This window comes from Sylvia atricapilla, chromosome 20, assembly GCF_009819655.1.
Source record: "Sylvia atricapilla isolate bSylAtr1 chromosome 20, bSylAtr1.pri, whole genome shotgun sequence".
NCBI lineage: Eukaryota > Metazoa > Chordata > Aves > Passeriformes > Sylviidae > Sylvia > Sylvia atricapilla.
This window is the reverse complement of record NC_089159.1, coordinates 186,773-213,416: the sequence shown is the minus strand read 5'-3', so window position 1 is coordinate 213,416 and position 26,644 is coordinate 186,773. Positions and strand designations below refer to the sequence as shown.

The following is a 26,644-nucleotide window of genomic DNA, read 5'->3' as shown; positions in this document are numbered from 1 at the left end:
GCTGCCCACGCAGGTCTGCTGGAGCTGTGCAAGCAGTGTGGCAGTGAGGCTGTGAGCTACCTCAGCGCCCTGCAAGACCCAGGGATGGTGGCAAGTGCTGACTGCAGCCTGGTGACAGCCTGCCTGGGCCAGATCAGCGCCATCGGGGAGGTGGGTGGCCCAGGAGGGCTGGTGAGATGGGATCACACCATGGCAGGCACCACCAGAGGGACTCTAGCGCTCCTGGACAGTTCATTTCATCCCATCCTATCCCCAGGAGCTGCGTCCCAGAGGTCTGGACATCAACCAGGAGGAGCTGGGTGACCTAGTGGACAAGGAGATGGCAGCAACAGCTGCAGCCATCGAAACAGCATCTGCCCGTATTGAGGTGAGGGTCACCATGAGCAGAGAGGTGCCCACAGGCACCATGCTGGGGGCCTGCTGGGACCACTGTAGAGGCCAGAGAGGCACATTGGGCTCAGTACAGCCTCTCTCCCCTCAATCAGGCGATGCTGAGCAAGGCACGGGCTGGTGACACTGGAATCAAACTGGAAGTTAATGAGAGGTGAGTGATGATCAGAGCACTGGACAGAGCCAGGCAGGCAGGATGGGGATAGGTGCTGCAGGCAGTGCAGCTGCTCCACAGGTGGAGCTCAGTGGTGTTTGTCTCACAGGATCCTGGGCTCCTGCACAGGCCTCATGCAGGCCATCCATGTCCTAGTCCTGGCCTCCAAGGACCTCCAGAGAGAGATCGTGGAGAGTGGACGGGTGAGCTGGGACAGGGGTGGAGGCAAGGAGTCAGGCAGAGATGTAGGAAGGGCTAAGGGCAGGGATGAAGACAGGGGTGCTTGTCCAGCTGGGGTCATCACGCAGATGCTGCTCCAACCCTTGTCCCACTGGGACTTCCCCAGCAGCTGCCAGGAACTCCTTTCCAACCCCAGGGGCTCACCCTGGTTATGGTTCCTAGGGTGTCATGGTGATCCCTGATCTCCCCACACAGAGACTCCACAATCCCAAGTTCAGTGTGTCCCCACCTCCCACACACATCCTGAATGACACCCTGACCTCCTCCTTTCCCCCCAGAGCAGGGCTCTGGGGGTGCCCAGTAACTAATTGTGCCTTTACTAATGCCAGGGTGCAGCATCCCCCAAGGAATTCTATGCCAAGAATTCACGCTGGACCGAGGGTCTCATCTCTGCCTCCAAGGCAGTGGGCTGGGGTGCCACTGTCATGGTGTAAGTGCCACTGTCACCAGAGTGGTGAGAGGATGGCAGAGTCCTGCCATCACCATGGGGAAGGGACACGGGTGGCGGGACAATGCTCCACCTCTTCTGTGCTCTCCTGCAGTGATGCTGCTGACCTGGTAGTGCAAGGCAAGGGGACATTTGAGGAGCTGATGGTCTGTTCCCGGGAGATTGCAGCCAGCACTGCGCAGCTGGTAGCAGCCTCCAAGGTAAGAGTAAGGCTGCTACCCTACCCATGGTTCAGGGTGGTGCTGGGGCACCATGCGGTCAACCCCAAATTGTGGGGCTGGTCTTCTGCTTGCCTGGTGGAATGTGACCCTCTCTTCACTGCCCTGGCAGGTGAAGGCAGACAAAGACAGCACCAACCTCTGCAAGCTCCAACAAGCCTCCCGGGGCGTCAGCCAGGCCACGGCCAGCGTGGTAGCCTCCACCAAGGCTGGGAAGTCTCAGGTGGAGGAGAAAGGTAAATGTTGGGCTGCAGGGATCTTAGAATCATGTAGTCACTAAGGTTGGAGAAGACAATTGTGTTCAGCTGTTCCCTCACCACTAACCAAGTCCCCAAGTGCCACATCTACGTGGCTTTTAAATCCCTTCAGGAACTGTGACTTCGCCATACCCTGGGCTGCCTCTGCCAGTGCTGAACAACCTTTTTCATGAAGAAATGTTCCTTTTTATTCAACCTAAACCTCCTCTGGCACAACTTGAGGCCATTTCCTCTGGTCCTAATACTTGGAGCACAAATCTGCCCCAAAACATCTGCTCTTGGCCCTCACCACCCTTGGTTGGCTGTGCCCCTGTGATCTCTGCCCATGGCTGCCTCTCCCTCCCTGCATATCCCATGGTGCCCAGACCCTGCCAGCAGCATGGGAGCTGGCGGGGGGGTCTGAGTGGGGGAGCAGAGTTTGAGGGGGGCTGGTGGTGTCTTTCTCCATAGATAGCATGGACTTCTCCAGCATGACACTCACCCAGATCAAGCGTCAGGAGATGGACTCGCAGGTAGGAGATTGCCACATGTTTTGGGAAATGCACCTAGTCATGTCTCTCTTGGGCTGCCTGGGGTGGCGCATCAAATTTGGTGTCACCATGCCCAGCTGTCCCCAGGTAGTATAAGCAAAGGCAAAGCCCAAGCTTTGCTGTGAAGGCAACAGATGGGTTTTCCCAGGAGTCACATGCACTTGGTCCTCAATCCCTCTCCAATGCTATTCCCACCATGACATAGCAGCCCATGGCCACCCCTGCCCTCTGTGTGCTACCCACAGCACCCACCTCTGCCTTGCAGAGGGCAGCTCTGGGGAATTCCCCTGCCTGGGATGCCCACACAGATCACTGTGCCTTCACCTTCCTTCACAAGCAGTGCCCACCTGAGCTCCATCCCTTCCCCAGGTCCCCTCATCATTGAAGCACTCGTGGGATGCACCTCTGTGGTCTTTGGGCTCGATATTGGGGGCATAATGGGTGTGAAAAGGGGAGTGCTTGGCCCAGCTCTGTGCCGGGGTGGGCATGTCCTGGGCCATGTCCCCAGGTGCGGGTTCTGGAGCTGGAGAGCCAACTGCAGAAGGAACGGCAGAAGCTGGGGGAGCTGCGCAAGAAGCACTACGAGCTGGCTGGTGTGGCAGAGGGTTGGGAGGAGGACGGTGAGTGGTGCTAGCCCTGCTCCAGCTTGGCAGCTGCTCCTGGAAAAGGTGGTGCAGGATGGTAAAGCCCTGCCTGCCATCCATGGTGATGAGGAGGTTTTGCTGCAGCTGGCACAAGCCTGGGGATAGTTGGCACACATGGGCAAATCCTGTGGGGTCTCCCAATAGGAAAGACCCTAACATGTGGGATCTGCATCATCCCCAGGCAGGGAGCTCAGGTGCTGTTAGAGCAGCCCTGTGGTCCCAGAGGGATGGGACAGAGGGATGCTGGTGGACAGCGCACCCCCTGACCCTGTCTTCCTACCTATAGCTGCAGATTAGCATCAATGGTAGAAGCAGCCCACGGGGGACACCTGACACCCTGCGGGGATCACCCCTGGAACCCCACTTGGTACAGTATGTTGAGAAGATCCCCAAGGAAGTGGTGCAGAAGCCCCCCTGAAGCACACATCCCCTGTGTCCCCCCAGGAGCCACCTCCAGCACCAGAGCAGAGCTGCCAGTGAGACCCCAGGGCTGGGGCCAGAGCACAAACCGCACCTGTATTTATTAGAGCTGCTAGGGGTAGGGAGAGGTGTCTACACGGGGGTCTTTAACCCTTTAGTTTTGTTTTTGCACAGATTCCAAGAAGTCCTAGAGCCATCTCTGGCTGAGTGAGAGCAGTTGGGTTTCTCTTGCCTCTCGCTGCTTTTCCAGCCTTAATCTGGCCACTGGCTTGACCCTATGAATGAATGTTCCCCCCCTACCGGGAATGAGCATGCTGATTGAATGAGCTGGCACCCCAGGGATGCCACCACGTGGGGGACAGCTTTTGGGGTGCTGCTGGGCTTGGTGCTAAGTGTCCTCCCCCTTGGCAAGGACACCGAGTGCCTTTGGCCACTGTGGGCTGAGAGGTGGTGTTCCCATGGGACACCCTGGCTGGTAACACGGCATGCCAGGAACAGCTAGGAAAGGGGCGGCAGCAGGAGGGATGCTGCCGTGAGCTCCTGCCCCTAATTCCAGGTCTCCAAAATGCCTCTCGAGCACCCCCTGAACTGGGCTGCTTTGTCCTGCCAGTTCACTGTGTTCATGCCAGCAATAAACCCTCTGCAAGGTGCTGGGTGCAGGTTTGGGCAACAACGGTGCCACCGCACAAGGCACCAGCTCCTGGGGATGGGGTGACTCTAGGGCAGCAGCACAGATAGTTTGGGGGGAAGTCAGGGTGTCCCAAAAGCAGAGCACCCTAAAGCCAGAGTAAGCAGCTCCCTGTCCCTGTTCACTTTGGTACCACCCTGGTGCCATCACCATGCTCTTGGGTGCAGGGGCGCCAGGGCCAGTGTGGCTGTGGGCAGGGGTGGCCAGGGGGCTGGAACCAGCCAGGGAACCTTTGTGCCTTGAGCAGGGGGCTTAAAGGGCAGGGGGCATCAGCTGTGTCCGGGCCCCCCAGCTCATCTCGCTGCAGTGGAGACAGTGATGTTAGACCATGCAGTGATGTCCCCATCCCTCACCGTCCTGCTGGTGGCCCTGCTGGGGCCAGTGTCCCTCTACTTGGGGTGCTGAGGACAGGATTTGGCCTTTCTCCCTTTGAGAAGGGGCCAGGCTGTCACTGTGTGCTTTCCCAGCAATGCCCACCTGTCAGCACCCAGCTGGCACCTGGAGCAGTGGGACTTGCCACCACCGTGGCCTCAGAGCTGCCACCCCTCCAACGCAGCCATCCAGCGTGCAGGGACCCACTGTTCCTGTGTCTCCTGCCAGCCGTGCTGCAGGACCATCCGCTCTTTGTGCCAGCCTGCCAGAGGGACCTCGACCTCCCCCTGAGGGTCCTGCTGCTTCCCCATACTCAACCCATGTTGGCTTTACTCAGATGCAATACCAACCATCCTGTTCCTGCAGGACATAGGGAGCCCCAAAACCCTCCTCACTTTTTTGGGGGGGAGTCTCGCCTGCACGCCCAACTACCTCAGGCCTTGGGGCTGGGGAGCAGCATGGGGGTCACAGTGGCAGTGGGGGCTTGGGGACAGCGGCACCACTCCTGGCCAAATCCCCTTGTCCACTTGGCAGGCATGGGCGGAGGGGCCCTGCAGTGTCCCCAGTGATGGCAGCTGGTGATGAGGATGGCAGGGGTGCCCCCCTGCTGCAGGGCGAGTTAATTTGGGTTTTCATTGTATGATACTAATGACCACGTTGTTTGTTCTGGATTTTTCAATAAAGCCTTCATCCCAGCCCCTTGAGGGGCGGGGGGGGCACACAGGGGACTTGTGTCACAAGGGAGTCTTGGGCTCTGCCCTCATCAGTGTGCTCAGTGGCCCCCAAAATCATTTTGTGTCAAGGTGACCCGGGTGTTGTCCTGGTAATGACCTCCAGCCTTGACTCCACTGTCCCACACCTGCGTGTCCCCATGGCCGCTCTGCATGTCACCTCTTTTAGCTGGGAGGGCACCAGGATGTGGTCCCAGCCTCGAAGAGCATGAGTGGCTTTGTTCTTCCTTCCTGGAGGGGTAATGCTGCAGGGGGGAGGCTATGCACATCATCCTGTGCTGTAGGGTCATCCCAGCGGAGCCACGGTAAGAGGGTGGCCCGTGGAGTCCACAGACAGGGATCTCGGGGGAATGTGGGTTACACGACCTAGCGTCCTCCAGCCCTGCCAGGGCCACCTGGAGCCTTGGGATGCAGAAAGCCGTGTAACAGCAGCTACTGTCCATGCCATGGTCCCTGCTGCCCTGGTCCCTGATCTGCAGGACACAGCTGACTGGCAGTGAGGTGGGAAATGCCCAGGGACAGCCATGTCTCCTGGGGGCCTCAAGGGCACGGCCAACCAGAGACAATTTCCCACAGTTCCCAGCCCTGTCCTCGGAGCAGGGTGGTGGCAATGGCACCCTTCAGTTGAGACACAAGGACAGGTTAGACACGGTGATGACTGGGGAGAAGCAAGACTGCCCCTGGGTTCCTGCACGTGGGACATGCAGTCAGATATGGGGTCGGGACTGGGGAGGTGAGGATACGCAGGGATTGGGACAACGGGACACACAGGCTGGAATGGTATAGGGGGGCTGTAGGCGACATGGTGGGGAGAAGGACAGAGAGGAATGATGTAGGGGGGTTGTTAGAGACAGGGTGGGAACACCGAGAGAGGAAAGACGTGAGGATTGGGGTGGTAAACGGGACTGTGGTTTCGAGTAGAGCCGAGGAAATTGGAATCTGGGTAGGGGAGACGTGGTGGGGATGGGGGTACATGGCCTGGGGCAGAGGAGATGGATGACGAGGAGGGGAGACCCTGGCTGGGGAACGAGAGGGCAGGACAGGGATGTCATGAGGGGTCACGGGGGTAGGATGTGGACGCGGGGCCGGGGCCAGCAAGAGCCCCACCCGCTCCGCGCAGAGTATGCCGGGAGCCCGCGGACGGAGGGCCGACCGTGCTCCCGGGGGAGCCCCGCCCATACCACGCAGCTGGAAGCGCCGCTGACTCCAGAAGCTCCGCCCCATAAAGCCACGCCCCCGCTCGACGCAAGAGGGCCTGCCCCAATCGCCCCGCCCCATCTCTAAGCCCCGCCTATTTATGGGGCCCCGCTCGCTCCGTGCTTGGGGGCAGTGCTGATCGCGCTGAGACAGAAACCCCGCCTTCTAGGCGTGTCCTCCCCAAGCCCCGCCCCCCGCAGTACGTGCCGATAGGGCCAGCCGCATTTCCCTAAAGCTCCGCCTACTCGGGGAACTTCCGCCCTGCTGTTAAGGCCCGCCCCACGCCGCCCCGCCCCGCAGAGGACGCCGGGAGCGGCGGGCGCGCGGCGATGGCGGGCGCGGGGCCGGCCGCGCGGCGGGATGGGGCCGTGAGGGCCCTGCTGGCTGTGGCCGCTGCGCTGGCCCTCGCCCTGGCCTGGCTGTTGCTTCGGGGCGCGCTGCTCGGCGCGGCGGCGCTGGGCGCGGCGGGTGCCTGGTGCGCCATGCGGCCCGGCTCGGCCGTGCCGCGCCCGCCCGGCAAAGCCGCTGCCAACGGGGCCCCGGCCGCGAGGGCCGCGCCGCGTCGCCCTCCGCCCGGGTAAGCAAGGGAAGGATGGGGATGGAGCGGGCGGGGAAGCCCCAGACGTCGTCGGAGGCGCTGACTGCGCTCTGTCCCCACAGGGTTCCTCGCTGCCGGCCGCAGGCCCCGCGCCGCCGGTACCCGTTGCCTGAGGCCCGGCCGGCCATGCCGTTGTGCTGGCCCGCCGCCCACTGGGAGGGCGGCTCCCCTCGCAGTGCGCCTTGGGCCCGCCGTGCCGCCCCGCTCCGCAGCCCCGTCACCGTGAGAATCGCCCCGCCGGCCGTCGGCATCGCCCGCTCCCCGGCGTGAGTACGGAGGAGACCGGGACACACCTGGGGGAGCCCGGTTATCAGCCACGGTGGGGACCAGGATACACCGTGGGGAGCCCTCAGCTGGCTGTGCTGTGCCCGGGAGCAGCATCCCATCCTGAGCGCTGCCATGGGGCTGGGAGAATGGTGCTGTCCAAACCTCCGGGAAGGGCTGCATCCACCTTTCTGTGGGGGAATCAGACCGGGGATCCCAGCCTGCATCACACCTCACTCTGCTCTGTTCCACAGTCTAGAGCAGCTAGTTTCGCCTCTGGCCTTCCCGGCCACCAGCAGCTCTGACCCGTGTGCGAAGGAGACTGTGCTGAATGCAATCAGGGAGAGCAGGAAAAGGGCTGTGGAGGAAGAGGAGGAGGAGGACCAGCCATTTGGGAACGATCAGGAGAGCAAAAGAAGGTAAAAAGAAAGCAGTTCAGGTTGTAGCCAGTGTGTTGGGAAGGTCACAGATGGGATTCTTGTTCCAGAGGTGACAAATGGGATATGTCCCAGAGCATGCCAGTCCCCATGAGACCTGGAGTCAGGGCTGCAAAAGTACTGCAAGAAGTGATCTGCAAAGAGGAAGCACGGGAAGCATGTCCCTTGGTGCTGCATCTAAAATTCCTCCTTTGTGATCAGAGGAATGTGGTTTAGGTGTGGGTCCAGTGTGTTCCCCTGCCTGGCTGGGATGTGTTTTGGGAAGCCTGGGTGGGAAGCTACTTGTCTCCTCACGGGGGTTTGCAGACTGGGAAAGCATGGTGGGAAACGTTGATATCTTCTGTGGGCTCTGTCCTTCCGTCAGCCCTGGGCTCACAGGAGACAGGATTGCCAGGTGGATGCATTGCACTTGGAGGGCTCCAAGCACTTCTCTTGTGAGCTGATCTTGCAGAGGGAAGTGAAACAAGAGAGTAAACGAGACATGTCTGCTGCTTTTGTTACTCAAGGTCAGCAACTTCTATCCCTGCATTCGAAGGAGGGAGGGTGCTATGTTTTTGCCAGTGTCCTAGGAAGGACAAGGAATAAATCCTGAGAACCAAGGTCTGCCAGAGCCTTTCCAACCACCCAGCCACTGCCTTGCTATCCCACCTTCTTGCTTTTCCTAGAATCACAGGATGATTTGGGTTGGAAGGCACCTTAAAGCCCATCCAGTGCCACCCCCTGTTATGGGCAGGGACATCAGGTTAGACCAGGTTTCTCCAACCCCTGTCCAAACTGGCCTTGAACACTTCTAGGGATGAGGCAGCCACAGCTTCTCTGATCAGCCTGTGCCAGGGTCTGCCCACCCTCATGGTAAGAGTTTTTTTTCTCCCTAGGAAGCTCATGCCCAGGGCTCTGGGCTGATTGTGGTGTCCTATCATTTCACTTCTTGATGCAGTCCTTCTTCAGCTTCCTTGCAGGCCCCTTCAGATCCTGAAAGTCTGCTGGAATCCCTACACAATCTTCTCTGCTTCAGGCTGAACAGCCCCTGATGTTTCAACCAGTTTTCATAGGGAAGGTGCTCCAGTCCCCTTATCAAGTTTGTAGGTTTTTTCTGGACTTGCTCCAACAGTTGCTTCATCCTTCCTAGTTGTGTCCATGGAGGCTCTTCCGTTTGGGCTGGGATGGGGAGCTGAGACACTGCTTGGGCAGTGCCTGGGGCATTGTCTTGCACTGGGGCTAATGCTGGAGGTGGCCCAGGAAGCAGAGTAAAGCAGGGGCACAGTCTTCCCTCAGCACTGAATTCCCGTCTCTGAACGATCAGCTCATTGGATCTGAACCCTACAAGAGCCAGTCAGAATGACAACAGAATAGGTGCAAGGCATTTAAACTGTTCTTTTAATATGCTTATACACAGCTGTGTCACAAAAGCCAATTTTGAAGGCATTAATGTCTGCCAAGCATGAGGAATGCTGGCAGGTAGAAAATTCCATGTCCTTAGTGGACAGAAAGGAGCTGTATCAGCTGGAGAGTGTGGGATCGCCTATGCCTTGGGGTCAGCATGCTCTGGGCTTGAGGGGAGTAACCTGGCCAAGTGACAGGGCTGACCTACATCTCCAGCTCTACTTTACTGCAGGATGTGTTTTGTGATTTTAACACTTCAGATCCTCGTGAAATCATAGTAAAAAGGGGAGATCAGTTTTTTGACTTGAACTGTCCAGGGCACTGGTTAGAAAGAGGTCAGAGGTGGAAGTTTCAGAGCTCAGGTCTGTTCAGAAAGACTCAGCAACTCATTTCTTTAAGTACTTTGACTTAGAGTAATGGATTTAAGAAAAGATTTTGATTTTTTTTTTTTTATACCAACCTACTGTGCCCAGCAGGCAGCTGGAGGAGCTCCTGGTGTTTGGGGTGAGAGTCAATGAGGACGGCCCACAGGGAGAGAAATTCTGCAGCAGGGTGTAGATGGGGGGAAAGCTCTGTCCTGGGTATTGAGTGCCAGGAAAAAAGCAAGGTTTAATCTGTTTCTGGGTGCTCACCCTGTCTTTTCCCAGGCTGGAAGAGGCTTCTGCACTGTCATAGGCATCTCTCTTCCCACAGGCGCCACAACAGCAGTGGAAGTGGGCAGTCAGCATTTGAGCCACTGATAGCTAATGGTGCCCCTGCTTCTCTGATACCCAAGTAAGTGCCCAGTGCGCCAAAAGCAGCTCCTGGGATGGGAGGGAGCAAATGTCTGTGGGATCTGGAAAAGGAGCTTGGGTTTTGCATGCAGAGCCTGGCTTCACGGCAGAGCAAGAGAAGCTGTGGTTGTACTTTCAGCCTGTCACCCTGTGACAGCAATGCTGTACTGCTGCTGGGGGTTGTTTCTAAGCAGGATTGCCTGCCTTCACCTGCCCTGCATGGAAAGGACTGGTGGGCAGGAGCGGTTAGGGGCTCATCAAACCTTCATCCCCCTCCAGGCCAGGCTCTCTGAAGAGAGGCCTCGTCTCACACTGCCCAGATGACTGCTCCAACAAGAGGTCTCGCACCTCCTCCATGAGCTCCCTCAACAACACCTATGCTGGTGGGATCCCCAGCTCCATCCGCAATGCCATTGCCAGCTCCTACAGCTCCAGCCAGGGCCTCGCACAGGTGGGGCACTGTAGCCTGACATTCTTTTGGGATCACCCATGTAACCCCAGCTCTACGCTCGTGAGGAGACACCAGTGTGGCTGAGTGCCTGGACCCAGTGTGCTCGGCCTGGCAGTGTCACCACCCTGGGGATCAAGTGGGCTGTGGGCCATAGGCCAAGCAGCAATTACCTGATTTTTGGAGAAGTCCCAGGCTGAGCTGTACTGCTGCTTTCATACCAAATCAAGAAAGAGACTGTTTTCCCCTCTCTGCTCCTTCCTGGCCAGTCTGCTAGACTGGATAGGTGCAGGTTTAGGAGGAAAAAAAAAAAATGGTTTTGCTGTGCTGACACCTTTTCAGCTGCAGTCAGCAGTGTGGGAGTTGTGTGTTCCCACTCTGACCCAGGTCCCACCTGTGATGCAGCCCTGCTTGTGGCCTGTTTGGGCTTGCAGATGTGCCAGGGACACACAGCCGTGGCTACTGGAGCACTGTCTGTGTGGGGAAAGGCTTGCTCCAGGCAGTGGGAGGGATGGTTTTGCTGGGGCTGCAGAATCTGACGCTCACATTGGGGTCCATCTGCTTTGAACTCCTGGCAAGGAAGTGCTAGCTCCTGCCAGAGCAGACCCACACGTGAGGGTGTCCAAAGCTGTTGGGTGGCCTATGTCACAGAAAGACAAGAGCAGGCCCAGCAATGTCCTCCCTCCCTGTGCTCAGCCAGAGCAGTAAAGGCCTTGGAGGCTGCTTGTTCCTCATGTGGATTCAGCTTGGGGTGGCCAGACTTTGTGCTCCCTAAAATGTGGCGAGGAGTTTAAGTGGTGGTGAAGCAGAAGCTTTGAGCTCACTGGGCTCAACAGCTGTGGCCCTGGGTGATGGGTCTTAGTGTGGGTGAGCAGGGAGGAGGGGGGATAGCTCTCCGCTATACCCATGCCAAGTTACTGCTGGTATCTCTCTGCATTCCAGCTGTGGAAGAGAAGTGGTGTGAGCGTGTCCCCTCTGTCCAGCCCAACATCCTCCCGTCCTCAGACACCAGAGTGGCCTCTCAAGAAAGCCAGGTAATCAGCCAGTCACATGGCAAGTGCCTGCTCACTGATGGCCAGCCAGCAAGGGAGCAGTCCTTCCCAGCCATCTTAGCATGCAAGTGCCACTTTCCAGTGGAGCTAGGACAGTCCAGGCCCCTCTCTTAGACATAATGATGTAGAGACTCACTTCAGTCAGTTGGCCTCCCTGTCACCTTGTCATGCTGTGGCATGTCCAAGCTGTGCCACCCCTCGCCCACTCCCAAGCCAGGTCAGAAATTTAAAGGCACAAGTTGCCGCAGGAGTGATGGTGCCTGCTGGCATTGGCGTGGCCTGGATTGCTGGATCATTGGGAAAAAACAGGTAAACAGGTCCTGATTTTTTTCATCTCAAAGTCAAATCCCAGGATCTATGTTTTAGTGCCTGCCTTGGAGCACAGCCTGTGTTCTCCTCTTTCCAAAGTCAGAGGAACATGAGTTTATGTGGGAACTAAAATTGATACCATGAACTTGGTGGGCCCAACCTGTAAAGGGGCAGGGACTCCCATCTGAGATCCCCAGCTATCATCCTGGGGCTGACTCGTCTTGTGGAGGTTGCACAGGCTCAACCAAGCTGAGTCTGGAGCAGGAAGCAACTCCTCAGCCTGGAGCTGGGCAAAGCTTTTGCCCTGAGATCTGTTTGCAGGAGGCAAACACACCAGGGATACTCATGTGAGTGTTCAGGTTCTTCAGTCTCATCCTGCTCCTTGGGGTCAGGGCTGAACCCAGGGTTGACCCTAATTGTCCGTCCTGTTTACACAGGGAAGAGGAGTCACATCGTTCCAACAATTCCACCCCAGCGAAATCGGACAAGGAGCTGCAGACAGAGAAGGGTAAGTGTAGGTGTGCCCTGATGCTGCACCCAGGTCACCAGTGCAAGCAAGGGAGCAGGACAGGAGACAGCTGAGGTCTGCAGTGGGATTGGCTTGAGGGGTCACAAGGAAACTTGGCACGTGCTGTTCCCAAGGCAGTGGCACTTGTGTTGGCCTCAGTGATTGCCCTAGTGGGATTTGTAAGTGATAAAAGGATGCTTACAGTGTTGAGGTGCTAGCAGATGCCTGTGAGCTGGCTTGCAAGGGGGAAGTCCAGCTCCCAACTCAGCATGGGTCAGGTGTCAGCCTTGATCCACAACCTACTGTGGCATGAGTAGCACACTAACCAAATTCCAGTCTGACTTATGCCAGCGCTTCCTCAGCTAAAACAGAGGAAATCCTCTGTGCCCGTGGCAGATGGGCCCAATGATACAGTGTCAACTGTGGCACGTCGTTTTGGAAGGTGGTATGTTGGCATCATCCATGGTGCTGGGAAAAGGCCACTGCCCCACAGAGCCCTGCTGGCCTCATGTCATGGACCTCATGGATATGAAGCTGCTCTTCTGGGGCATCACTACATAGTACTCAGCTTCAAACTGTGGCTCTGGCCCTGCCCTCTGAAAGGGCCACCCAGAGTGGGGTCAGAAGGGACAGCCCTTCTGGACTACAGCCAAACACTTCTGCAGCCCAGAGCTCGGTCTGACTTGTCTCCTTCTATAGTGGTGGAGTCCCCCGTGTGGAAGAAGCAGAATTCCCTGAGCCCGCCATCCACGTTGGGGAGCAGTGGGACACGCAAGCGAAAGATCCCATTGCTGTCGTCTCTCCATGGGGACCAGCTGGTGCTGGTATGTCGCTTTCTCTCAGCCCCTTTGGCCCCACTCTGGCAATAGAATGTGCTCACTGCAATTTCTGCAGGGCTGGGGGCACACTGACCTGCCTGCCCTCAGGAAGGAGGCCCCGTCCTTGGCCGAGTGGGAAGTGACGCTCTCCCCAGCCCCAGTGTCTGGTGGGCTGTGCGTGGTTATGCTGCCTGCTGCCGGACCAGGTAATGGCCTGGGGAAGGCCTGCTGTGCCCTCAGTGCCACACCAGGGGCCCACCAGAGTTGGGGGCTGGAGCTTCACGGTAGCTGCGGCAGGACCAGCTGCTTCACAGGGCTCGCCACAGCCAGTCACCGGCACACCTTCAAAAGAGGCTCTGCCCGCTTCCCTGGGAAGGAGCTAAGCTGCTGCTGCTCTCTCTTGGCAGCCCCCGCCGCCTCAGCTGGGCTACTCCATCACCTCAGAGGACCTGGACGCAGAGAAGAAGGCAGTACTGCAGTGGTTCAACAGTGTCTTGGAGGATAAGGCTGGTAAGGGTGGGCTGGGAATGTGGAGGGGTAGGATCACACTCAGTCTGGGGGTGACCTTGATGCCTTCTATCTGAGGAAATCTCATACCTTGTGGTGTTGGGTGAGGTTGCCCAGGGCTGTAGGATGTAGGTGCAGTCCACCTGCCTCCTGGGAAGCTCTGATACGAGTTTGTTCGTCACAGACCGTTGTAGGTCCTGATAACTTGCTGTTTCCCTGTAGATGCAATCCCCAGCACCACTGCAGAGATGATGCCCATGTCCAAGCTGGTGTTTGGTGGGCCCTCCCCTGGGCCTGTGCCTGCCTCCACAGCTCCTGCCCTGGCCAGCTCCTCACCGCTAGACAGCCTGAAGAAGATGCAGAGCAGCCAGGCTGTATCTACAGCACCAGGTGAGGAGGAGGAGAGTTGGCACGTGGAATGCCAGCAGAGTTGGGCAGGTGCAGCAGGAGCTCCTTGTTGCCTCTGCATGAGGCAGCTGACAAAACATGCTGTTCAAATGCTCTGCTGTTGGCAGGCTTGAGGGGACGCCTTTGGGGATATTGAGCCCCTGGTCCTGCTGGAGACTGTGGTAACCATGGAGGACTGGGTGTGATGGGAGCCTTTGCAGCAGTGGGTGGGTACCTGACAGAAGAGTGGGCTTCCGAAACTGCCCCTTGTCCATAAATAAGCTCTTTCCCCTTTCCAGACTCCACCGGAGCTGTGGCAGCATCCCAACCATGTCCATCAGCTGCACAGCCACCTGCTCCTGCTGTGTCGTTGGAGGCAAGCTCTCTGCCTGCCATGTCTGCTGACACCAAGCCTGTGCCTGTCTTCAGCTCACCTGCCACCAGTGTTCCCCTTGCACTGGCAGTGCAACCCTCCAGCAGCTTGGCCCCTCCTGTGTTCACCGAGCTGGGCCAGACCCCCAGCAAGCCTCCCTCCTTCCCAAAGCCAAGCATCCTGTTGGGGATGCTAAGCACCCCTCCAGCCAGCCAACCAGCAGTGCCTGCAGCTACTGCCGTGCCTGCCACGGCCACTGCTGTACCCACTGCATCTGCTGCTGCGCCCACCACAGCCACTGCTGTGCCCACCGCAACCCCCGTCTTCAAACCCATCTTTGGTGCTGTGCCAAAGAGTGAGAATGCAGCAGCCTGCACAGCTGTCACTTCCACAACAACCACCGTGTCTACAAGCTCAGGTCCTGCCTCAACATCCTCTGCATCCTCCACATTCAAGCCCATCTTTGGCAGCATCACTGCAGCTTCATCTCCAGGGAAAGTCTCTCCTTTTGCCTTCAGTTCCGTGGCACAGCCAGCCTCAGAGCCACCAACTGCCTCCACAGCTACTCTGGCAGGATTCTCGGGTCTTCCCAACGTCATCTTCACCACTGCAGCAACAACTGCCACCACCCAGAGTTCCTCCACAGATGCCACCATTAAACCTGTCTTCAGCTTTGGACTGAACCCACCTGCTTCCACTGGCCCTGCCCCCACTGTGACTGTCACTGCTGCCACCTCCACCAGCACAGCACAGCCCTTCCTGTTTGGGGGCCTCGCCAGCTCAGCCCCCAGCACAGAAACCAGCTTTGCCACCTCAGGGCCTGTGTTCCAGTTTGGGAAGCCACCTCCAGCCACAGTCACTGCCACCACGAGTGTCCCTGGAGGCCCTGCCTTTGGACAGGTGCCTTCAAACTCAACAGTTGCTGCCACCACCGTGGGCTTTAGCATATTTGGGAGCACTACACTGACCTCCTCTGCCCCAGCTACCACAGCTCAAGCACCACTGACATTTGGCTCTTCCATTTCAGCTTTTGGCAGCTTTTCAGCCAGTGCAAAGTCACTGCCACCATACCCCGGCACTGGGAGCCAGCTCACCTTCAGCACTGGGGCTGCTGAGAGCCAGGTGCCTGCCAGCAAGCCTCCTGCTGGCCCCATCAGCTTGACCCCCTCGTTCAGTTTTGGAGCCCCCCCAGCACAGTCAGTGTCTCAGCCAGCATTTGGCAGTAGTGCCCAGCCAGTCTTTGGTACATCCAGTGCCCAGGGCTCCTTTGGCACCAGCAGCACCCAGGCAGCGTTCGGGACGACCACCTCAGTGTTCTCTTTTGGAACAGCCACCTCTACCACATCCAACTTTGGTGCCACCACCCAGACCACAAGCAGCAGCACCAATGCCACTGTCTTTGGCACCACCCCATCTCTGTTCACCTTCGGGGCCACCACCCAGCTGGGCCCCCCCACCAGCGCCTTTGGGTTGGGTACGCCAGGCCTCAGCAGTGGGTCCCCAGCTGTAGCCTTCAGCTTTGGAGCTGGGCAGAGTGGGGCAGCCCCGGCAGCGCCCTTCGGCTCATCTCTGCCACAGAGTGCGCTGGGAGTGCAGGGCCAGAGCACGCCCTTTGCCTTCACCATGACCAGCACTCCCAACAGCAAGCCTGCATTTGGAGGTGAGTCATCATGGAATGGATAATGTTGGAAGGGATCTTAAAGGTTGTGTTGATCCAGCCCCTTGCCATGGGCAGAGACACCTTCCACTAGACCAGGTTGCTCAGGGTCCTATCAACATGGTGTTGAACATTTCCAGGATGGGATGGGGGCAGACAGGCCATCTTGAGGGTGTAGAGTTGGGCAGTAGTATTCCTATTGGACCTTGCCAAGGCCCCTGGGGGGTCCACAGCCCTGGTGAAGCCAGTGCTCCTGCTATGTAGAGTTGCAATACAAAGGGAAGGCACTCCCATCACTCCCTGTAAGGATCCTGGCCCTCTGAGGTGGGGTATCCCTAAACTCTGCTTGTTGGCCCCTCTGAAGGCACCAGCTCCTCAGCTCTGCCCATCCAAGTGTCCTGCACTGACTCAGGTCATCTGAGTCCATAACAGCCACCTGGAATGCCTTAGCAAGCTGGAATGCTGCCAGCCAGCAACTGCCATCACTTCATACTTGCCCTCAGGGTTTCCCTGACACTTGAAATCCTTGCTGGATATTTCCGGCTCCCATGGAACTGAAACCCACACAGTGAGCAACTCCTTGGTCTAGAAAGGCCACGGTCTTTGTTCCTCCCTGGTAAATCCTTCTGTGCAGCCCTGCTGTTTGGAGAGCCCAGGAATTATCCAGAGAGTGTAACTTTTGCATTAAAAGGGCTTTTCAGGAGCAGAGGCTGGTTCTGGGCAATGGATTGTGGTGCTTCAGCCCCCAGAGAGCATCCTGTGCCTCCTGTGGGTGCTACCAGCTCCCAAAGGCTCTTTCTCCTTTGTCAGCCCTGGCTTACAGTGACCTGTTGCTTTCCAGGAGCTCCAGTGCCCACCTTTGGGCAGGGCACACCTGTCCCTGGGGCCATGGGCAGTGGAAACAGCACGCTTTCCTTCAGGACACCCAGCACTCCTGCCTCGAGCTTTGGAGGAGTCAGCACTTCATTTGGTAAGGAGGGAGTTGGTGTTCCAGCCTTGGGGAGGTCATGGTGCCCCCTTGGGCTGGGAACAGTGGTAAGGGCCAGGTGTGCTCTGGGAGACAGCTCAGGTGGCACCTGCCTGGACTCTGGGAGATGCCGAGCCTTCCATTCCTCCTGGGGTTAGGATCACACTGATCCCAAAGCTGCAGAGACCTGAGCAACCTTTCTGCTTCCAGGTTCATCCACTCCCGCCTTCTCCATCGGGGCAGGATCCAAGACAGGCACTCGCCAACGGCTGCAGGCACGGAGGCAGCACACCCGCAAAAAGTAACCCTAGTGCAGCTGGGCTCCACTGGCCCACATGTGGAGGGGCTCTGGGCTGGAGCTGTCCCTATGGTGGTACCAGGCCGCATCCCTAACACCCACTGGAGACTATGCTAGGACAGGATAAACCAAACTCTTGTTACTTGAACAGTTCCAGAGCCAAAGCTGGACAAACCTCTGTACATATCCGCAGTGTTTTTTCCCCTCTTTTTATTTTGTCTTGGTTAATAATGTGTACATTTCTCCCCATATGCTTCCTCTAGCTGTTCCTGTGCCCTGCCCCAGCCCTTATCCAGCCCTAAGGCCGTCTCCCGCTCAGAGCCTGGCTGGCAACATGTTGTAGTTCCAAGTTGCTGTCAGACACCATTTTCACCAGGTCCCAAAATCTTTCCCATTGTTTATCCCATGGCCTAGCAAACATGGTCCCATGCCTGCAGCTAAGGCGGGTTCTAGCCTGGCTCTGTTTTGGTGCACAGGTGACAGCCATGGGTGCAGTTTGGTGACACCCTTTGCTGGGACCTAATATCCTGCTACCTCCAGCTGAGGACATGCCATAGCCTGGGACCTGGACTGGAGGCACGGGGTGAAGATTGGGGTCCACCCACCCCTGTCCCATCTCTGCTGCTCTGTGGGGCTGTGGGCTGCCCCTACCCTGCTCCCCAGTTCTGCTTTATCTGCGCTCACTGAATCGAGTTTGGAGGAAGAGCTGAACCGTGTGTGTGGCGGCATGTTGGTTATGCCGGATTTGCTGTTTGGAGTTTCTTTTATGTGGGGGCACCAGTCCTTAGGGGGAGACTTGCCCCAGATAATTGGGTGTTGACAGTAGCATCACTGCGTGGCTGCTTGTGCTGGGGAGTTGTCACTTCCATGTGACTGAAAGGCAGCTAGGACAGGGGAGTTCCAACTGTGGCAGTCTCTCCCTTCCCTTTCCTCCTCTTCTAGTACCACTTCAGGGGGCTCTGGAATTGCTCACAGAAGGAGTCCAGAGCAGATGTATTCTCCCCCCATCCCAAATTAAAGTTGTTTTTTATTTTTCAGCTCATCTCCATCCCAGTGTGTTTTACTAGCTCCTAGGAACTGTGCTGCCTCTCCTGTCCCCATCCACCCTGGAGTGGGAATCTCACCATTCCCTGCCTTCTGTGGGAAGAGACTGCCAGAGCTGGGGCTCACCAAAGAACCACCCCCTGCTCTGTCCCTGGTGAGGGATGGGCACTCCACTCCCAGGAATGCTTTGCTGCTGGGTTTTTACTCTCCCAAGTGGTGTGAGTGTGTGTGTTTGGTGAGGTCTAAATTTGAAAAAAAACAAAACAAACCAACAAAAAAAAATTTAAAAAAAAAAATCCCCCCCCCCAAAAAAACCAATCACAAATATTTAAACATTTTTTAACAAAATAAAAATTTATTTTTATATTTAAGCTAAATAGCCTTCAAATTCCTTCAAGCTTGGTTCAGTGAAGTTGCCTGCCCTACAGCTGTTAGTGTTTAGCTGTTCCCATCCTGGCTGTGCCTGTGCGAATGCACTGTGCTGGGAAAGGCAGCTGCATCCTGCAGGCTCTGCCACGCTCCCCTCACTGTCCATCATTCCTTTTAAATGTTATGTATGTGGATGTGACTAAACTAAACCGTTGTTTGTTTTTTAAAGTTTTTTAATTATTCCTCTGAGGATGAAGAGCAGGAGCTCTCACATTATGAGTGCCAGGGTCAGGGTGTCTCTCCCAGCAGAAAGGGCAGTTGATGGACTCTAGTGTGGCACAGAGGGGACACAGCCCCATAGCAAGGGGACATAAAGGACATGCAGGTGTTGGTGGGAATGTTCATCACCCACCAGCATGGCTGAGAGTGCAGTGGGCCAAGAGCAGCCAGGCTGGGAAAATGTGTCCTTGGGGTTGGAAGAAGCAGATGGGAAAGGGCTAATACTTGCCAAGACTGACCCTGGGTACCCCAGTTAGGGTCCTGGGCCAGGAGAGCACCTGCTCCTCATCTTCAGGGTGCTGCCAGGGTTTGGCCAGGTCAACTCTGACAAGATGGAGATGAGCTAGGACAAAGTTGAGGGCACCCTGGCTTGGTCCTGCCTCCCAGGCAGCTGCCCCACATAGTCTCACACACTGTGAGGAGCCAGACTGTCTCTTCTCCTGCTGGGAGAGCCCATTGTGCCTGAGGGGAGGCTGGGTTTTAACTGACTGAAGAGTTGGATCATTCCTGGTGTGGCTGACAAGGATTTTAGTGTGAATGTGCAGTTTTTGTTTCCTCGCTTCTTATGTCCCCAATTTAAAATAAAATAACTCTGTTTGCATGTCTGTGCCTGTGTGTGATTCCCAGGGCAGAGTGGTGCTGGTGGGGTTCAGGTGCATGAGCCTCTGGTTCATGTGTCCTTGCTCCCTCAATTCAAAGAGAGATGCAGGGACAGGACTATTACTATTTCACCTTTTTCCCCACACTTAACTTCTCCGATGAGCAGTGGCAATTTCAGGGCAAGACTGCACAAATACACTGGAAAAGACAGTGAAGAGAGAGAAACTTTTAATCTGCTTCATCCCTACAGTGAAATGCTTTTTCAAAGCTCCACATCAGGCTAGGGGTTGGAATTTTGGGGAGGGAACATGATAAACCACCCTTAATCCAGCTGGAAGACCCCAGCAGGGTGGGAAGTGGGGATAGCCTTGAGGGCAAGCCTGGGGCAGGGACTAGCTGCAAGGGGCACCAGTCGCAGTGTTGGCCCTCAGCCCCTAGTGTTAAAGAATTCTCACTATGACTGCAGTTGCCACACAGCTTGACTTGTGTTCAGGCCAGTATGTGTTCTCCACAGCCCCAGCTGTGCAGGGGTTTGTCCAAAAAATGCTGTTTCACTCTTTCATCTTCTGCTTTTTCTTTTTCCTCTTCTTGGGAGTTGCTCCTGGCTCCGTTCCCTCTCCTGGCTGTGGGCTCTCCTTGGCTGCTGCAGGCAGCGAGCTGCAGGCAGGACAAGACCAAACAGCCTGAGCCACGCTTGCCAGTGCCACAGTTCCTGCCCTCTCTTCCCACATCCACATCCCCTCACGCATCCCTGGAGTGCCCAGAGTTCTGATCTTGGCCATGGTTCCCCCCAGAAGCAGCTGGAGTACCCCACAGTCCTCTCTCACCTGGGGGCAGCAGCCCCTTCCTTGCACCGCTCCAGCACAGCCACGAAGAAGCCATGGGTGAGGGTCTCTGCAGGGGAGGCACGGAGGCAGCTCTCTGCTCCAGAGAAGGCAGCGAGTCCTCGGCAGGGCCAGGATGGGAAGGCAGTCACGAGCCTGTGGCATGGAAAGGGGGTCAGCACCAAACCCTGTCCTACAGCTCTCCAGGTTCCGTGAGCCAGACTCACCTGAAGGCTGAGCCCCACTCCTGCAGCACAGCCTGCACCACATGCTCGTTCTCCTCCTGGTGTAGGGAGCAGGTGGAGTAGACCAGGCGCTGGAGAGCTGGAAACCTCAGGGCATGGTTGAGGACTCGGCGCTGGAAGCCAGCCAGCGCCTGCAAGCGTTCGGCACTAAGAGGCGCCTCCTCCCCTGGTCCCCGAGTCACCATCCCTGCAGGACAAGAGCTGTTTGCAGACCCACAGCCTGGCTCCAGGGGAGCAGCTGGAGCCTCACACATTACCTGAGCCGCTGCAGGATGGGTCAAGAAGGATGTGGGTCACGCTGCTGTATTTGGGGTCTCTGGGATCCACAGTCAGGAAGTCCTGCTGGGCCAGCTGGCAGCCAGTGACCCCTGCCCGGGTCAGCAGTGTGTTCATGGTGGCTATGCGCTTGGGGTCCACGTCAAAGGCAAAGATCTGTCTGAAGGCAGAGCCCAGTGCCCAAGAGAAGTTGTGAACAGACCACCTGGCCCCCAGGAACACTCAAATACTGGGCAGGCAGTATTTTTGAGAGCTGCCTCCCCTCTGACAGCGTTATGGAACAGGGCTGGGGGCTGGGAGCGAGTCCCTACATGACTTCATGTCCCCTCAGGTCCTTCCAGTGGCCCAGAACTGTCAGAGCCACCAGTTCACCTGAGTTGGTGACAGGTTGCAGCACGTCCTGCCACCTTCTTGGGCTCTCTGTGGGCACAGGGGGACCAGGGCCACCTCCCCCCTTCCCTCCACCCCTGCACACAACCCTGTTCTCACCCTTTGTTCTTAAGGATCGCAGCCAGGTGGCTTGTCTTGTTTCCAGGGGCAGCACAGGCATCAATGACATGGGAGCCGGCAACAGCGCCAAGGAGGAAGGCAGGGAGGCAGCTGGCCTGCAAGAGGGCAAAGATGGTCAGAGGGGTGAGCAGAAACACCTGGCCTCTCCTCAGGAATGGCTGATGCTGTGGGGTCACAGGGACCAAGGCAACCACCATGCTCCACCAACAGCCTTGTCGAAACCACAGCCCCCTGCTCCTCCCAGCTGCTGGTCCCCAGCTCCCACAGGGGTTTTATACTCCAGGATTTCATCCAGAACCTTAAAACAATGGAAGCAAAGCACCAGGGGAGTCCCACAGTTTCTGCTTAAACTTAAATGCTGCAGCAAGCTAGAGCTCACCCTTCTCCCCTGTCAGTAGTTTTCCTACCTCTGCAACTTCCTGCTCCCCAGCTCCCTCACCTTGTCCTGCAGAATTATGTGTCCTGAAGTATAGAGCAGGTTGTCGTGAAGGTCTGTCTGCGAAGGGAAAACCAACAGCTCCGGGAGATGCAGATCCAACAAGAATTCTTTTCCGGAGAGGGTCTTCAGCTCTTCCACACTGTCCATGAGACACAGGGAGCATGAATACTAGTCCTAGTCCCAGTCCTCTCAGCAGAGCCCAGGCTAAGAAACCGCTTCATCCCACAGCTCTTCACCAGCTCCAGGCAGCACCCAGATAGACACCATCTAAGGGTGGGGAGTGATGGAGATCTCAGCTGAACCACTCTGAGCACCAAGTTCAGCAACCCTTCAACCCACCAGACACCATCCCATACCACTTGCTGACATTCTGGGAAAGGCGGGATAACAGAAAGAAATACTCACCTGGCTGCTTTGCCCAGGTAGGCATATCCCTGGCGCTTGAAAAAGTCGATCACATCGTCCACACAAGTCTTCAGGGTGTTGACCCGGACGTAGCGTGGGACCTGGGAGGCTGCAGGGGCTGGACAGGTCAGACACAGCCCCCCACTGCTTCCAGCACAGGGTGCCCACCCAGCCCGAGCCCATTCACCTGCGGTGTTTACTGCCTTCTCCGGAGCCAGCAGGTCCTCGTTGCGGCTCACCTTGTGCCGCACCTTCATGCGGGCCAGCTCGGCCTCCAGCCGCGCCCGATGCCGCCGGGCCAGCGCCTTCCACCGGCCCCCGCACTTCAGCCCCTGGCCGAAGAGCAAGTCATACACCAGGACCTGTGGGAAGGGGATGAAGTGAGCCCGGCCCCGCGGCTGCAGGCCACCGCGGCTCCGCAGCACCGCGGCCCAGGGATTCCGCGGATGCCCGTACCTTCGCCAGCTGCGGCGCCAGCTTCTTCTCGGCCTGCAGCAGCGCGGCTCCATCCAGCAGCTTCTCCAGCACCGAGGCGTAGCGGAGGGTCTCGGACACCAGCGCGTACAGCTGCCGGACGTGCTGCGGAGCAGTCGGCGATGAGCACCACCGGGCCGGCGCCGGCCTCCAGGGCTCCCCCCGCCCTCCCCGATGTGATTCTCCCGGCAGCCGCCCCGCAGCCCTGGTCCCCGCGGGCGCACCGGGAAGCCGCTGTTGTACACGAGGCTTTTGAGGCCGCCCTCGCCGCGCTCCAGTCCCGCCAGCACGGCGGCCGCCGCACTGTACAGCGCCATGTGCGGCCCGCGCCGCTTCCGCCGGCTCCTCCGGGCCCACAGGGGGCGAGCGCGGCGCCGCTCGGCGCTCGGGGCCCGGGGCACAGCGGGGCGGGGCCGGAGGGCGGCGGGCACTGCTGGGCGGCGGCGCTGGCCGGAGGACTCGGGTCGGCCCGCCTACACCGTCATGGCAGTGTCCTGGGCCTACCCAGTCATCCCGTCACCCCATCACCCTGGTCACCCCGGTGATCCCACTGTGAAAAACACCGTTCACTTTTGTTAAAATTTTAAGAGTTTAATAAAAATACAATATGAGACATATAGAGCAAGAAGAGATTAGAGACGTCTGGGTACCTGGCATCTCACACCAAGGCACACGAGCTAACAAAGGATCTTTTCTTTAAATATCATAGATTATTGCGTATTCATAAATTTCGGACACGATTTAAACATTTGAAGTGTTTCTGTTTAATTTTAACTTTTCTCCCCCACCATTCTTTTTTTGCAAATAAATCTTTCCATTGGCTTCACAAAGTTGCAAGCCCCTTGATAACGGAGGCAATAAATTCTTCTTTCTGGAGTTTCTTGGTGTCTTTGCTGTTATTTCATCCAGATAGGATGATGTGAGGAATTTCTTAATTGCCTCTCCCACTTCTCTTTGGACTAGTTGCAAAAAGCATATTCTATAGCCTAAAAACTATATTTATCACACTACTAAAAGAGACTATATTAATACAGCATAACTTTCTAACATAACACATACAATATTCATTTCAATATTTGCAAAAGCCAATCATATAGTATGCATTCATAACACCAGCCACCTTGTCCACCCGGCCACTCCAGCCACCCTGGCCACCCCATCATCACAATGACCTCGGCCACTCTGGTGACCCCGGCCAGCCAGTGATCCTGGTCAACCCCCATCATCCTGGCCACCCCATCATCAGTGACCTTGGCCAGCCTGGTGACACCAGTCCCCCCTGTCACCCTGTTCATCCTGGTGATCCCAGACACCCTGACCAACCAATCGCCCTGAGTGTCCTGGTTAGCCCGGCCATCTCAGCCACTTCTGTCACCCCAGTGACCCTGATCACCAGCCCCAGACACCCCATACAGTCCCCGCATGTGGAAGCACACGGACATTACTGCTGGTCATTAGACCCTGTGGGCAGTGGGTTAGTGGGGATTTGCTGCAGACTTTGGTGGGGCTCGTGCTGCGCTCCGAGTGAAGGATGCCCAGCCCGGGGGTCTGCTCTGGGAAAGAGGGATCTGCTCCAGGAAGCTCAGAGCTGTATATGGAGGGTAAAGGATACCCCTAAAGTCACCATAAGGGAGTAGCCCAGCAACCTGAATATAGCTTTGAAACTGTCCCAGAACAATCTGGTGTGATGGATCAGTCACTCCAGCACAACCAGCTCCAGGGACACCTGGATCCAGGGACAGGTGAGAGCTGCTTTGCAGGATCAGAAGGTGCTGGTGATCAGTCATCCAGTACCTGAATAAGCAAATAGTATAAGAATCTCATCCTAGTGACAGGATCTGAGAGTGGCTGGAGCTCTGTCACTGTCAGGGAAGGTTTAGTTTGGTATCAGGAAAAGGTTCTTCCCTCAGAGGGTGCTGGGGCACTGAACAGGCTCCCCAGGGAATGCTCACAGCCCCAAGACTGCCAGAGCTCCAGCAGCATTTGTACAGTGGTCCCAGACACAAGGCGGGATTATTGAGGTGTCTGTGCAGGACTAGGAGTTGGACTAGATCATCACTGTAGGGATCATTTCCAACTCAGGATATTCTATGATTCCACAGTACCTGAGCCTGTGGAAAGGCACTTTCAGGAGCCTCGGTTTGGCGGAGATTCGGGAACAAACATTTACCTTGGTGGTGGTGTATTTCATTCCCTGGCCTCTGGCAGGCACAGGCTGGTTGTGCATTTTGTTGACAGGCCCAAGGAGTGGGTTCTTGGTGACCCTTTGCAGTTTGCAGGAGCCACTGCTGGGCTGTGGTGGCTGAGCTCCTCAGGTGCCCTGCTCCCCTCAGCCATGGCCCTGGGCAATGTCCCTCCCTAGCAGACTGGGCACACAGTCCCCCATGCCAGCTCACAACCCTGGGCAGTTGGAAAGACCAGGACTGAGATTGTCTTTAAGGTCTCTTCCAAGCCAAAGCATTCCATGATTCTATGCCTGTGCAATTGGGCAAGACTGAAGTGGGCTCTGTCCTCGCCCTGGCTCTGCAGCACCTTGATGACAAGGGCCAGCACAATGCTGGGTGTCAGGGGACTACAGGCCACTCCTTGGCAGCACACGGGGCACCAGGAGCTGCCCTTCCAACACTCTGGGGAGGGACAGGATGCAGGGCTGACAGGACAAGTGGCCACACTGCATCAGTGGCTCCTAGAACACCTCTTGGCAAATGGGACAGAGCAGCTGCTCCTCCAGCATGTCAGTGCTCATCTTCTGAGCCATCCTGCCACCTTCCCACACAGATCTGGGCTGGGAAACACTGGTGGGAGATCAGTTCTGTTCCAAGAACAAGATCAGCAGCACAGACAGTTGCAAACTCATCCTTAAATCTCAAAAAAAGGTCTGAGATGATGATTTTAACCCATAATGGGTTTGAGGCTACACCTGGCCCACACCTGACCATGTGTCCTGGGTCTGCCGAAGGTGTCAGCAGTCACCTCTGAGCTGTTCCCACCTGGGCCCAGGCACGGATGTCAGACTGCAGTGGCATCATGTCTCTGTGCCAGGGCTCAAACACAGCCAGGAGGCATTTTCCACTGAAAAATCTCAGTCTTGTCCTTGTATGAATTCCCACAGATCTCTTTGGGGTTATCTCAGCCCACCGACATCCTCAGAAAGACTGGCATCATTCAAGTGATACATCTAAGCAAGAAGCAGAAGGAAAACATTAAAAACGTTTATCTTGGAAACAGGGGGACTGGATTTGGGAGGCTGAGGCACAGCTCACCTCCCTGAAACTTGTTCCCATGTTCCCTGCTCTGCCCCAAAAGACGTGAGCTGAAATCCCAGCCTCTCCCATCAGCCCCAGGGAGCACAGGGCAGTGTGTTTCCAAGCTATAAGGCTCAGACAGCACTGTCTTCCCTTCTGTTCGCAGTTGGGACAGAACTGCCAGACTCCTGGGCAAGTCAAACACATGGCCTTGAAGCTGAAGAAAACAAGCCTGAAGTCAGGGACTTAGTTACTTCTCCAGGGAAAGGGGAGGCTGTGACCTGAGCTGTGCTGGTGTCACACACTGCTGTGGGGTAAACCAGGGGAAGCTCAAGTGTCCACCAGATAACCCAGGAGCACAAGCAGAGGCACCAGCCTTAGGTGCTGTGTTCACAGAAAAACGCCTTCCAGAGACCTAAATAACACCCAACCACTGATGTGACCTGCATGGATTTCTCCAGCTCTGCTTGTCCTAGTGCACGGACCCAATTGACTTTCCTCGGCTTCTCCCAGTCAAGCTGATGGGACCCAGTCAGACAAGGTAGATCATCCTCAGGATGGGGACCTCAGTGGCTCCCCTCCTCCAGCCTCAGTCCCTCTGGGATGTTCCTGGTCCCAAGGAGAGCCAGGCAGGCTCTTATCTCCCTGTCCTGTCCCTGCACACCTCGGGAGGGGCTGCCTGGAGCCACGTGTGGGCACACGCAGCACATCACGGGCAGGATCAAGAGAAGAGGTGTGTTTGCCTCCCACAGCAGCCAGGGTCCCCAAATCCCCATGGGACTTCCCTTATCCCCAGTGCAACAGAGAAAATGTTCTCATCAAAGCACTCTGTTATCAGCTAAGTTCAAGACGACTTTAAGATATTG

At 56.8% G+C, this 26,644-nt stretch overlaps 2 protein-coding genes and 1 long non-coding RNA gene across 11 annotated transcripts in view; 2 read left to right on the top strand and 1 right to left on the bottom strand.

Annotated features, from left to right (window-relative positions):
• Nucleotides 1-19,361, top strand: part of POM121 (POM121 transmembrane nucleoporin) — a 58,392-nt gene extending 39,031 nt beyond the window's left edge. For 2 of the 6 annotated variants that reach the window (XM_066333090.1, XM_066333091.1), the window contains exons 22-31: nt 14-150; nt 257-367; nt 486-544; nt 654-747; nt 1,114-1,214; nt 1,327-1,432; nt 1,563-1,686; nt 2,158-2,219; nt 2,746-2,857; nt 3,168-3,308. In XM_066333090.1, coding sequence (XP_066189187.1) covers nt 14-150; nt 257-367; nt 486-544; nt 654-747; nt 1,114-1,214; nt 1,327-1,432; nt 1,563-1,686; nt 2,158-2,219; nt 2,746-2,857; nt 3,168-3,178 — 917 coding nt within the window. In that variant the 3' untranslated portion in view covers nt 3,179-3,308. The other 4 variants (XM_066333088.1, XM_066333089.1, XM_066333092.1 and 1 more) reach the window with 4 other exon arrangements.
• On the top strand, nt 8,103-9,402 carry LOC136369954 (uncharacterized). The gene is made up of 2 exons (XR_010745104.1): nt 8,103-8,440; nt 8,537-9,402. It is a non-coding gene; the product is annotated as an uncharacterized lncRNA (long non-coding RNA).
• Nucleotides 19,362-19,571: 210 nt separating the features above from the next.
• On the bottom strand, nt 19,572-22,897 carry NSUN5 (NOP2/Sun RNA methyltransferase 5). 4 transcript variants are annotated; one of them, XM_066333098.1, is made up of 10 exons: nt 22,758-22,882; nt 22,516-22,638; nt 22,247-22,421; nt 22,060-22,168; nt 21,655-21,793; nt 21,195-21,310; nt 20,687-20,865; nt 20,412-20,616; nt 20,188-20,340; nt 19,572-20,017 (listed from the first exon to the last, which is right to left on the bottom strand). In XM_066333098.1, exons 1-10 carry the CDS (start codon nt 22,848-22,850, stop codon nt 19,912-19,914), a joined length of 1,398 nt encoding a protein of 465 aa, XP_066189195.1. In that variant the 5' UTR covers nt 22,851-22,882; the 3' UTR covers nt 19,572-19,911. The 4 variants fall into 4 exon arrangements, with proteins under 4 accessions (XP_066189195.1, XP_066189193.1, XP_066189192.1 ...); XM_066333096.1 differs by having other exon boundaries at nt 22,060-22,421; XM_066333095.1 differs by having other exon boundaries at nt 22,247-22,897.
• Nucleotides 22,898-26,644: the final 3,747 nt, after the last annotated feature.

What these genes read in the sequence shown, in the direction of transcription:
- NSUN5 (XM_066333094.1), bottom strand. Translation starts at nt 22,850, where the DNA reads ATGGCGCTGTACAGTGCGGCGGCCGCCGTGCTGGCGGGACTGGAGCGC. An exon ending in GCGATCCTTAAGAACAAAGG is followed by an intron (nt 20,866 to 21,194) that starts GTGAGAACAGGG and finishes CTCTGCCTTCAG; the next exon opens with ACAGATCTTTGCCTTTGACG. An exon ending in CCCATCCTGCAGCGGCTCAG is followed by an intron (nt 20,617 to 20,686) that starts GTAATGTGTGAG and finishes CTTGTCCTGCAG; the next exon opens with GGATGGTGACTCGGGGACCA.